The sequence below is a fragment of the Naegleria fowleri genome, assembly GCF_008403515.1.
Source record: "Naegleria fowleri strain ATCC 30894 chromosome Unknown tig35, whole genome shotgun sequence".
Lineage (NCBI taxonomy): Eukaryota > Heterolobosea > Eutetramitea > Acrasida > Naegleriidae > Naegleria > Naegleria fowleri.
This window is the reverse complement of record NW_025407967.1, coordinates 323096-336207: the sequence shown is the minus strand read 5'-3', so window position 1 is coordinate 336207 and position 13112 is coordinate 323096. Positions and strand designations below refer to the sequence as shown.

Genomic DNA, 13112 nt, shown 5'->3' with positions numbered 1-13112 from the left:
GTAATGAACATGTTCTTGTTTTAATTTTTGTGTAACCTTTCAATTATTCACAATCATTCATTTAACTTATTTGAAAATATTATTCACAAAAACTCTCCATAATGTCTATTCGTCGTTTTTGGAGAATTGAATGTTCTGATGTTCGATCAGGTACTGTTGAAGATCTTTTGCAAACTTTTCTTCGATTTTACCCCTCTTTTTCATCTTGATGATAACTAAACCGAGAGTGACGGCCAAATTTTGAGCACTTGGAGTTAATGCTGTGTTTGGACTTAAAATAAGACCTCCACCCAATGCCTTAAATGCATGAATATCTCTGTAAAGTTTTACAATTTCGTAAATATTAACCTCTCCCTTCACCATTCGTTTACTGCTTGCTCCTGATCCAAAAATCAATTGCTTTCCAATGAGTGTTGAGTCCTTATTTCTTACACTCTTGGAGTTGTAATGCTTGGCATCGAAAATAAATTTTCGGTCGTTGGCCAACACAAGAAAATCAGGTCGAACGACATTGGTTTTTGTGATCTTGTCAAAAAACTGTACAGAAGTTGTGTCCATTAAATATCTAAACTTGTCACGAATAAAGTTCTTTTCGTGCTCTGTTAAGGGCTCTGATGGTTCTGCTTTTAACATGAATTTCACACTTAGATTCGTTTCACTCATGTTGTGAATGCACTTCTTCAACATTTCAAGAATGTATCGTTGAAATTCGTTGGCTGTCATCTCATTCCAATCCACTTCTTTTTTGTCTTTTTCAGTAGATTCGTTGGTAGAATTGGCTTCAAAATGCTCCTTCAAAGCCTTAACTTGTTGCTCGAAAATAATTTGCTGTTTTTGATTTTCTTCATCGTTTCTATTTTGTTCCTGTTGTTTCACATATGAAAACAAACTGAAAATTTCTTTCTCCTTTCTTATTCGCTTCATTTCTTTCTTGGAATCTTTACGATCCTTATCGGTCACGGATTCCATACAAATATTTCCGACATTATGACAGAAGCATCTCTCGGACTGAATCATTTGATTACAGACACAGTTAACATTTCGATTCCTATTCCTACGAATAACGTGAAAGATTCGTTGATTTATCAAATTTTTAAATATTATCTTTTCAATAATGTTGTTTGCATAAATTTGATGTTGGCAACTCATGATCAAGAGTCTGGTTTGTTTTCTCAATTTATTTTTATATTAAATTAATTTAAAAATTTAAAAATGATGATCAACAACACCTCAGAAGGATCGTCATCTTCCCGACTAAACAAGCCTCAACAACACGTTCAGCAAAATCCTCTTCGTCTGTTATCAACTATGAGCCCCTACCATAAATTTCTAATGACACAAATCATCACGAGTTTAATTTTTGTCATTTATTTTGCTCTTCGGATGATGCAATCTTTTAGCAAGTCAAGTTTGTCTTCGGATAATCCTACTGATGATGATTACTGGAGAGTGGAATCTTTCTTGGTGAAGGGGTACTACTCGGAAACAATTGCAGGATTTATTGTTGTTCTCATACCTATTTACATGTTTATTACTTTGGTTGGCATATTTGCCAAAAGGAAACCATCACACAACAACACCACTTCATCCGAATTACTTTTAAAACACATTGCCAAATATTTTGGAACAATTGCACTCGGATCATGCCTTTTATTAGCGGTTGTTGTTTTGTTTGGATTCACACCTTTCCTAAGAATTAACTCCTCAAATTCTGCAACATTTCAATCGGCTAGAAGTGAAATTGTTGCATCAGCCACCAAGGAAAATACTAATGAAAATTGGATTTGCACAAAGCTTGTTCCTAGCTCTATGATTAACTCGGATGATATTGTTGTGTTTGCGTTCATGTCCAAATGCTACGCTTTTTCTATTGGAGAAATTATTAGATGCCTGTTGTGGTGCCTACTCTCTAGTTTAATCATTTTTGTCCAACCTTTGTGCAGTCTTTCTCAATGGACTGACATTGTGGATACTGTTAAGTTAGTTGCATTGGAAAAAACCACACGATTGACCAACCTCAAAATTGATTTTCAAGCTGTGACATTATTGCGAAAATTCGTAATTGTTCATGCTGTCTGCATTTGGATCAGCGGGTTTGTTATTCCTCTAGACTGGGAAAAAGACTGGCAGTATTTTCCTATTTGTACAACCGTTGGGCTTATTATTGGAACTTTGTTAAATTTAATTCTTTATGTCAGAAACATGAAATATGTCACACTATCAGACAAAGAAGACTAGAACAACAGCAGAACAAAAGGCCTTTAACAAACAGAGTTATTTCCAATTTCAGAAATATTGTTTCGTATTGTTTTGATTGTACCTTTCCCAAATGAGCTTGATTTACAAAAATGTAATGACAAAAGAAAATTTTGCATTTTTGGCATCCCAGCTCATTTGGAAAAGAGCCCACAACATCACCAAGAAGAAAAAACTGCATCATGTCGAGGTGGCTGCCAGTGGTGTTTATTATTTCTCTGATCATTCTTTGCAAATTCATTGTGCTGGAGCTGTATTTCTATCAACAACAAGAGCATCAACAACAGAGATTGTCACAGATAGATCAAACCAAAACAAATAATCATCAACTTGCAGTTACATCACGAATCACCAATAGCAATATTAAATTAAGGAGCGTCGCAAAGGTTGAAAGCTTCGAACAAAATACTATTTATGGACTCTCATCAAAGAATTATTTCTCCTTTCCTTTCACCTATGGTTTTTGGAAGTTTGAATTTCAAACAAGTGTGCCAGGATACATTATTTCTTATCTTCCTACAAGCAACCTTCCTCTATTTAACACTACTAAAAATCAGGCAATGCTTTCAGTGATTGATGTTGGAACGACCGATTACACAAAATCAGACTACATGTTTGGGCTCTATGATACAGCCTATTCTTTTGTGTTATTTAATCCTTTAGATAGGCCAGTGGAATTCACGAAACTCTCTATTCTGCAACTTTACCGACTCATGACTTACAATCAGCCAAAAGCCTACTCCACTCCTTCCTTGTTAACAGATTACTACTTTTGCCCGAATTGTCTTTCTTCAGATTCAACGATAGACTTTAATACAGATTCTTTCGGGTTAGTGATCAGTGCACAACCCTCAGCCAGCGGATCCCTTCAGTATCTTGATGCATTCATTGGAGTCAATAAGAAAGCAACACCAAATGGAAACTATGATTTACAACGTAGAGTGACATTCAAGCCTGAATCCAGCACATCAACCATTCCTCTCGATAATGCTAATTATCCTCTTGCATCCATCTATGTTGCAGTTGTGATGAGCGGTTGCACTGGAGTTTGCTCGTATTCCATGCAAATTGTAAGAACATCAAGAAAAAGTACTTTTGACACAACTGGACTTGCTGTTGGAATGGTGTGTATCGGTGTATGCTTAATTGGAACATGTATTGGCGTCTTGATGATGTTAATTCTTTATGCATGCTACATTACCAAAGATTCACTCCCAAAGAAAGAACGTTCAAAACCTATAGCTGCTCCATCTGTTAAAGAAACAACAAAATACTCACCAGTAGTGGTTGAAAGCGATGCTGCTGGAGCCTTGACCAGTAACACTGCGATTTCGTTCCAGACAGCCAGTGAAGAAGGAGATTTGCAGCAACAAAACCATGGTATGGAGTCTCAGCCAATGAATAACCATAATTTGAAATCGAATAATAGTCCTCATATTGAGGATAAGATCATTTCACTCAAATCGAGCTTTTTACAAAAGTCACTTAGGTCTTCCTCCAGATTGTCCTCTGTGAAATCTTCGCCTAAACTCAAGCCAAATCCAACATATCTTACACCAGGTGACACAACCATCGATGGTATGAGATTATCAGTTGCTTCAAATTCTGATATGCTCTATCTGGAACGAATTAGATGTGACAGTGAAGTGGGACTGGAGTATAGTGCCCCAAGCAACATTGAGACCTACAAGTCAGATTACAACTTGGGCACAAGAGGATCGACTGACGACACTAACGACAGTCATAATGATGCAACCAGTGGGAGAGTCTATAATGAAAATAGATTGAAAGATAGATATCATGTTGGTAAGTGCGCATTCGAATCGCTCGGTTTGGGGTTGACAACTATTCATGTTGATGCTGAAATATTGTAAACTCATCATGATTCAGAAAAATTACTTGGTCGTGGATCCTTTGCGACCGTGTATCTTGCATTAGACGAAAAAACGAACCTTCATGTTGCTGTAAAATCTATCCACATTGACGATTACAGAGACGAGAATCTTGTAGGGTCTGTCAGAGAAGAAGGTTTAAGGTTGACTGAATGCATGCACCCTCATATTATTACCATCACGGATGTGTTCCCTTGCACAATTCTTCAGTCGGTTTGCTTTGTCATGCATTATTACAAATTTGGTGACCTAAAAACCTTCATTGAGAGAAATCCTGATTTTGTGTTCACTAAAAGAATCATGGTGAGCATTATCCAACAATTATCGGATGCTTTATTTTACTTACATGAAGTGAAATCCATCATTCACAACGACCTTAAACCAAGCAATATTTTCCTCGATGAAATTGATCGAAACAGAGAGTGGGTGCATGTGGCTATTGGTGATTTTGGTGAATCGACCAAATATTCTCCTACTTCTTTGCTTCATTGGAAAACTCAATCGAATGTGCCAACGATGAAAGGCACCTTGGTGTATTTGGCTCCAGAGATTATTTGTGGAAAGGGAGATCTTTCTCATGCTAGTGATATATGGTCGTTGGGATGTACAATTTATCAGATTATTACGGGAGACTTTGTAAGTATGAAATTGTGTTAATCTTAACGATGAAAGTATTAATTACTTACATGACCTGATCAGACAACACAACTATCCTCATGGTTCATTAAGGACGGTGCGCCAAACGTTTTACTCGAACAATTCGCTCATGAAAGGATCAAAAACAACATGAAACAGGTAAAGCCTCAATATGATGATTTCCTGTTTGATTTGTTGTTACAAATGCTTAAATGTCAACCCAATGAAAGATCTAGAGCTTTTGATATTCGACATTGGTGTCAAGACATGTAGTTCGATTTTATTTAAATCAACGCTTATTGTCAACCCTATGAAAGATAACCAGACCTTGGTATTCGACAAGTAGTTCAGATCTTGTGAGAAGACACACTTATTGAGATGAAGTCGAACCTTATGAATTCATTGAACCGGTCAGAGCCAAAAAGGTTTTTTCTTCTCTGCGTCAAACGTCAAATGTTAATAAAACCGTTTGAAAAAAACCGCCTCAGACATCACCCATAAAAAAATAATTGAATTTCAGTCGTTCACGGACACCTTCATCCTCTCCATTTGTTTTTCTGATTGAAGCGAGAGAGTCCTTCCTTTCAGACATAACTCAAAACAGAACCCATTCTTCATTCTTTTATAATTACTCTATTTATTTGCATCACCTCCGAGCCTTGTGAGAGTACTTTTCATTACTTTCATCATCAGCTCAATATCCATCATCTATTCCAATCCATCATTCTCATCATAATTGTTTCCTATATTCTTGTTTATAACACAAGGTTGTTATTCCTCGTAAAAATCAATTGAACCTCCTCTCTTTGGTGATTGTCATCATCAAGTAGAATTGCATTATTTCTCTATAATATTATCAAACATTATTCAAATCATCATCATCATCATCATCAAATGACTACTACCACAGGAACAACAACAATAACCAACGCAACAGCCTCATCTCCCTCCACCAACAAAACCTTCTCCGAAGATGAATCTACAAGTACATCGATTCATGACCAACCACAACCACAACAACCTCAACGACCATCCAATGATGATCTTGCCATCGATACAAACAATGTCGTTGTGGTTTCTTCTCGTGTTTCATCACCCATAGTATCGGATCATGTCATACTGACAAAAGAGGAGTTGGCACGAAGAAGCAAAAAATTACAAATTCTCTCATTACTCTGTGATAATAGCTCGAGATTTGATGCTTCTTATCACACAGAGAAACAATTGAAGGTAAGAGATTTTGATCTATTGAAAACAACTTGTTGAAAACATGCGATGATTTATAACGTGTGAACATTATCGACTTGTCAAAAACGCCATGTTTGGAATCTATTGCCAATTTTAACATCATCAGGCACTGGATTCAATCCTTCAGAGTATTGAAACAGAAAAGTGTGAAAGTGAATGGTTGGAGTTAGGTTTATATCCTTGTCTATTTCAATACTTGTGTAGCGGACAACGAATCAGTATTGAGACAATCAAAATTGTACAGAAAATTATATTGTCAACGAATTTGGCAGAACCACAAAACTTTGCTTTGTTTTTCGATGTTTTTAACGATTTTGTTTATGAAGAGAGTAACATTACCAATTTATTATATCTTTTATACAGAATACTATTTATGAAGGACGACACTTTTATGCAAGTACGTATCTACTTGAGTTGTGATTGTTTTAACATTTGATTCTATTCATCAACACTTGTAATTGCTAGTTATTTATTAATCGATCGGGAGGCAACTTTTTGTTGGACATTTACCGAAAGAGACTTATCAAAGACATTGAACACCAAAAGTACAGCCATGCACGAAAGCCAATGTTAAGACAAAATGTCACTCAACACTTTATCAAATCTCCAAGAGTTTCAACTGCTCCTACTCCCAGAAAAAGCGCATCTACCTCCTTGATAAAACCACCTAAATTATATACTGCTTCCTTCAACAATAGTATAAATGCAGAACTCGAAAAGAATTTGAAAAACAGGAAAGATAAGGCTGTCACAGACTTTGGATCCATGTACACATCTCCAACTACAAGTGAAAATAATCTGTTAAACATTAGCTTACAAAGTCCACCTCAATCTGATAGGAGCAACACTTCTGACGATAAGGACAAAAGTTCTAGCACCTCCACTCCCAGAGAGGGAACGGTGATTGGGTTATCCAAAGTACCACCCCTAAAGTTACCACCAAAGAATCAATCAAATACGGCAACCAGAATAAGAAGAAGAATGGATCCTAACTTGGTGAATTTGGAAGGTTTAAGACTGAGTATTGACACTCTTCGAACACAATCTCAGGCAAACAACAATTCTGAAAATGTGCAAGCCGAACAAAAATCCAAATCGAGCATTGAACATTTAGACTCACTTGCAGCAAAATTGGGAGAGTTATGTAAGTTTCCATTTTACTATTCATTTATTGGGTATTAATTGTTGAATTTTCTAGATATTGCTTACGACTTGACATATCTCATACCTATTAAACGAGATCTTGACATGCAAATATCCAGAAACGAGGAACCTAAACAAGAAAATTGTACCACTGTGGAAAAAGTTAAAAAAAAGACAGATCCTAAAAAGCCGCTCAGTTTGGAAGAAGTAATTTTCTCAAAATTTTCCAACGACATTTCTGTACATAGGCACTTTATTCTCAAAATTCTTCAAGCAGTGTCGAAATTCCAAGTGATTCGAAAGTTTGCAAGAAATCCTGTAAATATGTTCATGCATGATTTAAATACGCTTAGCTACAAGATTAACCTTGTTGAAAGCGAAGCTTTTGTGATTGACGTCGAAAAGAGTAACATGTCCATCATTTATGATATTCTTTCACAGTATGCTGCAGATGTTGAGGCTAAATATTTCAGACTTTGGAGAATGAATAATGCTAACAAGAGTAATGATCCAACGAGAGATAGAACGTTAAAAAAGTTCGATATTTTCCTCTGGCGATGGACAGGTATCACAGAACAAGCCATTGATAATGATGATTGGGAAGAAACACATTACCAACTTCAAGCTCTTTCCAAATACTTGTACTCTTGTGTCTCACGAGTTCAGGCTTCGCAATGTACGGCTGTTTGCTTGGAAACATTGCTCAAAATTCAAGTGGCATGTCGAAGAAAGAGTAGAGATATCTATAACAGATATGAATTTAAGGGATTAGCTGAAAAGAATCCAGTGATTGTCAATATCATACACCTTTTGCTTGAAATATTTGATTTTATCTGTGGCAGTCCCGAAAGACATCCTTTGTTGATGGAATTCTTTTACTTTAATCTCATTGAAAATGTTGACACATTTGCATGGCTAAGAGATTATGCAATCTTCACATTGAGAGAAGATAGTAACACCAATATTCATACTAAATCTTTCCCAATCACATTGGAGGATAGACGAGTTCGGGTGTTGAAACATTATCAAGTGTTAATGGATTTATTCCAAGATTTAGGAGAAGAATTCTTTTCTAAGAAAGAAGAAAACACTCATAATGTCAAGCAAAAGAATTTACTCAATTATATGATGATGAACGAAACGAGTGGTGTGTCTGGTGGTGCTATGAATTCATCGAATGGGGAAGAGACATTCCTTGAGGATGAAAGCGGAGTCATGAAACAATTTGATTTCTTGGTCAACCCTGGTGATGGTTTGGTGTTGAGCTTTTTAACAAAAGGGCCCATCACTGAAAATTACACTGTGAAAAAGCAAATGTTGACCTTGTTAGAAAAGATGTTCCGACTTCCATATTTGCCTTTCCTTAGAATTGAGTCCTATGTAAATACCTACATCAGATATCACTACTTGAACTTTGTGAGATTGTACATTGAAGAGGCTTTTGATGATATTACTGTAGAAGCATGCAAACTTCACCTCAACGTACTAATCGCGTTCTCCATGAATAAGACAACCCAAATTGTCAATCGATTTTTCACCATGAAAGTGGTTCGATTTTTGGCAAGAGAAATTAACCTTGAGCACAAAATCCATGAGAAAAGACATCAAAATCAAAAGAAAATGGAAGAATCGGCCGCCAAGCTCGCACAAAATGTCAAACAGCTCAACCAAAACGAACCCAATGATCAAACCACTGATACCTATACATCCGATGATGACACTGCTGCTAATTCTGGAGAAGAGGATGTTTCAGAAGAAGAAGATGAAGACGATAGTGATTTTGACTCTCCGAACAGAACAGTCTCAAAACCTCCAGTCAATCTCATTCCTGGTTTAAATTTAACTCCACAAGCCAATAAGAGCACCTCTCCATCAGAGCCAAAACAAACACCATCATTGGCCCTTCCTAAAATTCCTCCTCTTGTTAACACAAATGCTCAACCAGCAGCTGCAAAGGAGAAATCAGAAAGCACACCTGCAACAGACACTTCAGATTTGAGCTCAGATTCAGAATCTGACACAGACAAGGAGTCACCTGTGGTCACGAGTAGCATTCAGCAGCAAACTAAACCAGCAATTCCATCATTAGGCTTAAAACTTGGAAATTTACAACAACCTTCAACCACAAATACTAATTCACAAGCCAGCAACAATAGCACCACTCAATCATCATCCTCACAAGTTGTTCCTCCAATATCTGTTGTGCCCAAGCTCTCGTTTGGAGCCAAAACCGCCTCAGAGACCACCACCTCTACTGTTACTTCAGAAAATGGAACCAAACCATCCATTCCTCCATTGTCCTTCTCGAAATCATTAACCTCAACTCAGACAACAAAGAAAGATCACGAAACGAAACCTACCGAAGATCATGACGATTCTGATGATGATGCTGATTTCATCAACACTCCCTCAGCTCCAAAATCTCACACCGCCATTCCAAAACTTAATTTCTCATTGGGTGGCTCAAACTATGAAACCAAGCAAACTAATGTTGCCACCACTAACTCCAACGCAGATGTGGCAGCAACAAATTCTACAACCAATGTGACAACAAACAGCAACACCACAACAACAACTGTCAGCAAGCCAACAGGACCCATGCTCACATTGGGATTAAATTTGGGAGCATTGAAAGCTAAAAATCAATCGCCTCCTGAACCAACTGCAAATACTTCTGAAACTCCACACAGCAGTAGTAATAGCTCAAAGGGTATTTTGGAAAAGTTAAAGATTACATCTTTAAAGTCAGCAAAACGAGATGCTTTAACAACCCTCGCTTCAACAAGATCTTCAGAGAATGATCTGTTGTATGAAGATGATCTGAGCGATGAAGAAGTTCTTTCAAGCTTAATTGAATCTACTGCACAATTTGTGGAAAGACATGAAGCCATGTTGGAATCAGATGAAGTGCTATTCTATGAAAAGGAAAGGAAAAATAGAAAGCTCTACAGAAATGATGAGTTGCATGTGGCCATTCTTACCTTGTTGATGTCACTCTTGATCACCTCTAACTCGACCTTAGACTCTAGATATTGTGACCAATTCCCACTCAATAAGAACCTTCCAAACGTTCCTTTCATGCTTCATTTCCACATCAACGATTCATACAATGAGCATATTATTCCACTTCTTCATGATACCATTGTGTCATATTGTAGTATGAACGATAACCTTATCGGATTGAATATTCTCTTGAGATTGTTGTGTGAAAAGTTGTTCGAACCAAACTTGTACAGCGTGAAAGAAGAACGTTTAGGAGTTGGTGCCTTTGGTGATGTATGGAGATGTAAACTCAAATTTACTCACTCCTCTGTTAAGACTGTAGCTGTGAAATTGCTAAAAGTTCCTAAACTCATTGATGAGGCATGCATTTTATATACAATCTTCAACGAAATTTTGATCATGGAAAAGTTCAAAGCTGATCCACGAATTTGCAGAATGTATGATTATGGTGTTACCAAAGATAATTATTATATTGTAATGAAAGAGTACAAGACCAGCTTGAAGACATGGAGACTCAAACAAACCACTCACTTTTTGCAAAATATCCCACTTTACATGAACATCTTCAAGAGAATTTTGGAATCTTACAAGTTCTTATACGATAACAATATCAATCACTTTGACTTGAAGTGTGACAATATTTTCTTGGAACCATTTGATGGTGTTGATGAGGCCAAGTTTTTCAATCATCAATCTGATATGCCTCACTTTGAGATGGTTATTGGTGACTTTGGTGAAAGTTTTATTTATTCAAATGATGAAGAGGATGGCTATACCACACGTCACAGAGGTACAGAATGTATCAAGAGTCCTGAAATGCTCAAGATTGAAATGATGGACACAAAGAGCAAGAACTACGACAGAAGAAGAAAAGTTGGGGCCAACAGTGCAAGCGATATTTGGTCATTGGGTTGCTTGTTTTATGAATTGCTCTCTGGTGAATTCCTTTTCGATGCTTCTGATTTCACATCCTTCTTTGTGTTGCTGACGGATAATAAGAAGACTCTTATCTCTCAAGAGAGATTCCTCAAGATTCACTACAATCACTTTTTGATGGATATTTTGAGCTACATTCTTGTGAGAGATCCTTTGAGAAGACCATCCATCAATGATTTATTGCAACGATTCTCTTACTTTGTGCATGTCATGCCGTCATGGCAAAAGCTTAAAGAAATGTCTCCAGAGGATATTGAAAATGAATTTAATAGTGCAAGAAGTACTTTGACAAGTAGAGGCATTACTCCTCCTCCAAAGATTGTTCATCATCATGTCGACGATTACCTTTTGCATCCTCTTGAAACTCCTCACACCTCAAAATCTTCGAATAGACCAGCAATTACTGGACTTCCATCTAAAGACAACTCTGATGCGATTAAGAACAATAGAAATACTCAACAACAAGAAGCAACAGCACACAACTATCTGTCACCATATAATTGGACAAAAGACGATGTTGATTTCTATATTAAGAAGGCTACTTTCATTATGAAAAATCGTCTTTATTTAGTTTCTGATGATTTGGCTTACAACAAGTCTGTTCTTAACAAACTCGGAATTACTCACATTGTGAACTGCTGTGTCACTACTTCCAAGTCTCAATTCCCTGACAACTTTTTCTACTTTAATCTCAAAGAACATTTATCAGAAAGTTCCTTAAAAGCCTACGGTGAATACATTAAGGCATTTGAATTTGTCAGAGATGCAATTAAAAAGAGAGGAAGAGTACTCGTTTACAGTGGAAAAGGCCTCAGTAGAAGTGGACTCTTTGTGGTCCTATTTCTAATGGATACTTATAACTTGTCAAGCTACGAATCCTACTTGTTTGTGAAAAGTCGAAGACCAGCATTGCGACCTGAAATTTTAACACACTTCTTGCATTTCCTTCTCAAAGTCAAACAAATGCAATCCGTCGAGTCACAAAAAAAGAAGGCACTTTCAGAACTCAAGACATTATCTTCCTCAGGTACACTTTTCAAAAATAGACATTCCACAGTTCCATCACTCCTTCAACCTCCACCTCAACACACTCACAAGAAGCTCAACAAGATTCATCAAAGTATTTCAAAAATGTTGGAAATGAAAAAATTGAAAGATAAACAACAATTAGAAGAGGAGCAAAAACGAAATAAGGATGCTGGTAGTAGTACTTCTGGAGGAACTTGTAAAAATTCTTCATCCACCACAACTGCAGCAGGATCCTCCTCCACCACATCAACATCAACCACTAACAGCACCACTGCTCAACAACCAAAGAAACAAAAACAAGAAGAAACTGTTCATTGGTTTAGATGCATTTGTGGAGCATGTGTGGTTGGTTTATTGTCACCATTCTCAGTTCATGGATTCCACTCTGGAAATATCACACACGATCACAGTCCTTTGCGTACTTGGCCTTCATTCCTTCCAAGAAATGAAATTACTCTATTTTTACAATGCCAATGTGGTGAATATGGGATTCACAACTAAGGACAAGGTACTTTTAGAACCATTTGAAGTATTACAGCATTCTGAAGTCATTCCAGATAACATTCCAATTGGAGAATATATCGAACCAATTTGGAAAGTACACAAGTGTAAATATTGTGGATACATGATGTTTGCTACAAAGGATAAGGATGTAGGATCTCTTCCATCAGCAGAAAAGAGTCAATTATCTGAAAAGAGTAATAACAATCAAGGTGACAAGACATCCTCACAACCTCTTCGAAGACATAGAAGTAAGGAAAATATTTCTGTTTCTCCGGCAAGCAATGATTTGTTATCGCCAAGTGGAATTTCGATTCGTGGTTTCGAAATTGCTGTGAACTGTTCTCTAAAGACAACCAACGTTATAGCCAAGTCAAATGTGAACAAGGTTCAAGATTTGAGACCTTCACTCTTCTTTAAGGGAGCGAATGTTTAAGGTCTTGTTGCCATCGCAATAAACTTGTTCTT

The 13112-nt window shown here is 36.9% G+C and overlaps 4 protein-coding genes across 4 annotated transcripts; 3 read left to right on the top strand and 1 right to left on the bottom strand.

Annotated features, from left to right (window-relative positions):
• Positions 1 to 105: 105 nt before the first annotated feature.
• On the bottom strand, positions 106 to 1017 carry FDP41_003810 (uncharacterized protein; the record flags this gene model as incomplete). Its single annotated transcript, XM_044707156.1, has 1 exon — positions 106 to 1017. The coding sequence occupies one exon, from the start codon at positions 1015 to 1017 to the stop codon at positions 106 to 108; it is 912 nt and encodes a 303-aa protein (XP_044561870.1).
• A 195-nt stretch (positions 1018 to 1212) lies between these two features.
• Positions 1213 to 2238, top strand: FDP41_003809 (uncharacterized protein; the record flags this gene model as incomplete). The annotated part of the gene is made up of 1 exon (XM_044707154.1): positions 1213 to 2238. One exon carries the CDS (start codon positions 1213 to 1215, stop codon positions 2236 to 2238), a length of 1026 nt encoding a protein of 341 aa, XP_044561869.1.
• A 200-nt stretch (positions 2239 to 2438) lies between these two features.
• On the top strand, positions 2439 to 5057 carry FDP41_003808 (uncharacterized protein; the record flags this gene model as incomplete). Its single annotated transcript, XM_044707153.1, has 3 exons — positions 2439 to 4062; positions 4147 to 4784; positions 4848 to 5057. The coding sequence occupies 3 exons, from the start codon at positions 2439 to 2441 to the stop codon at positions 5055 to 5057; spliced, it is 2472 nt and encodes an 823-aa protein (XP_044561868.1).
• Positions 5058 to 5678: 621 nt separating this feature from the next.
• On the top strand, positions 5679 to 13080 carry FDP41_003807 (uncharacterized protein; the record flags this gene model as incomplete). Its single annotated transcript, XM_044707152.1, has 5 exons — positions 5679 to 6014; positions 6139 to 6429; positions 6498 to 7176; positions 7231 to 12492; positions 12554 to 13080. The coding sequence occupies 5 exons, from the start codon at positions 5679 to 5681 to the stop codon at positions 13078 to 13080; spliced, it is 7095 nt and encodes a 2364-aa protein (XP_044561867.1).
• Between the last annotated feature and the right edge of the window lie 32 nt (positions 13081 to 13112).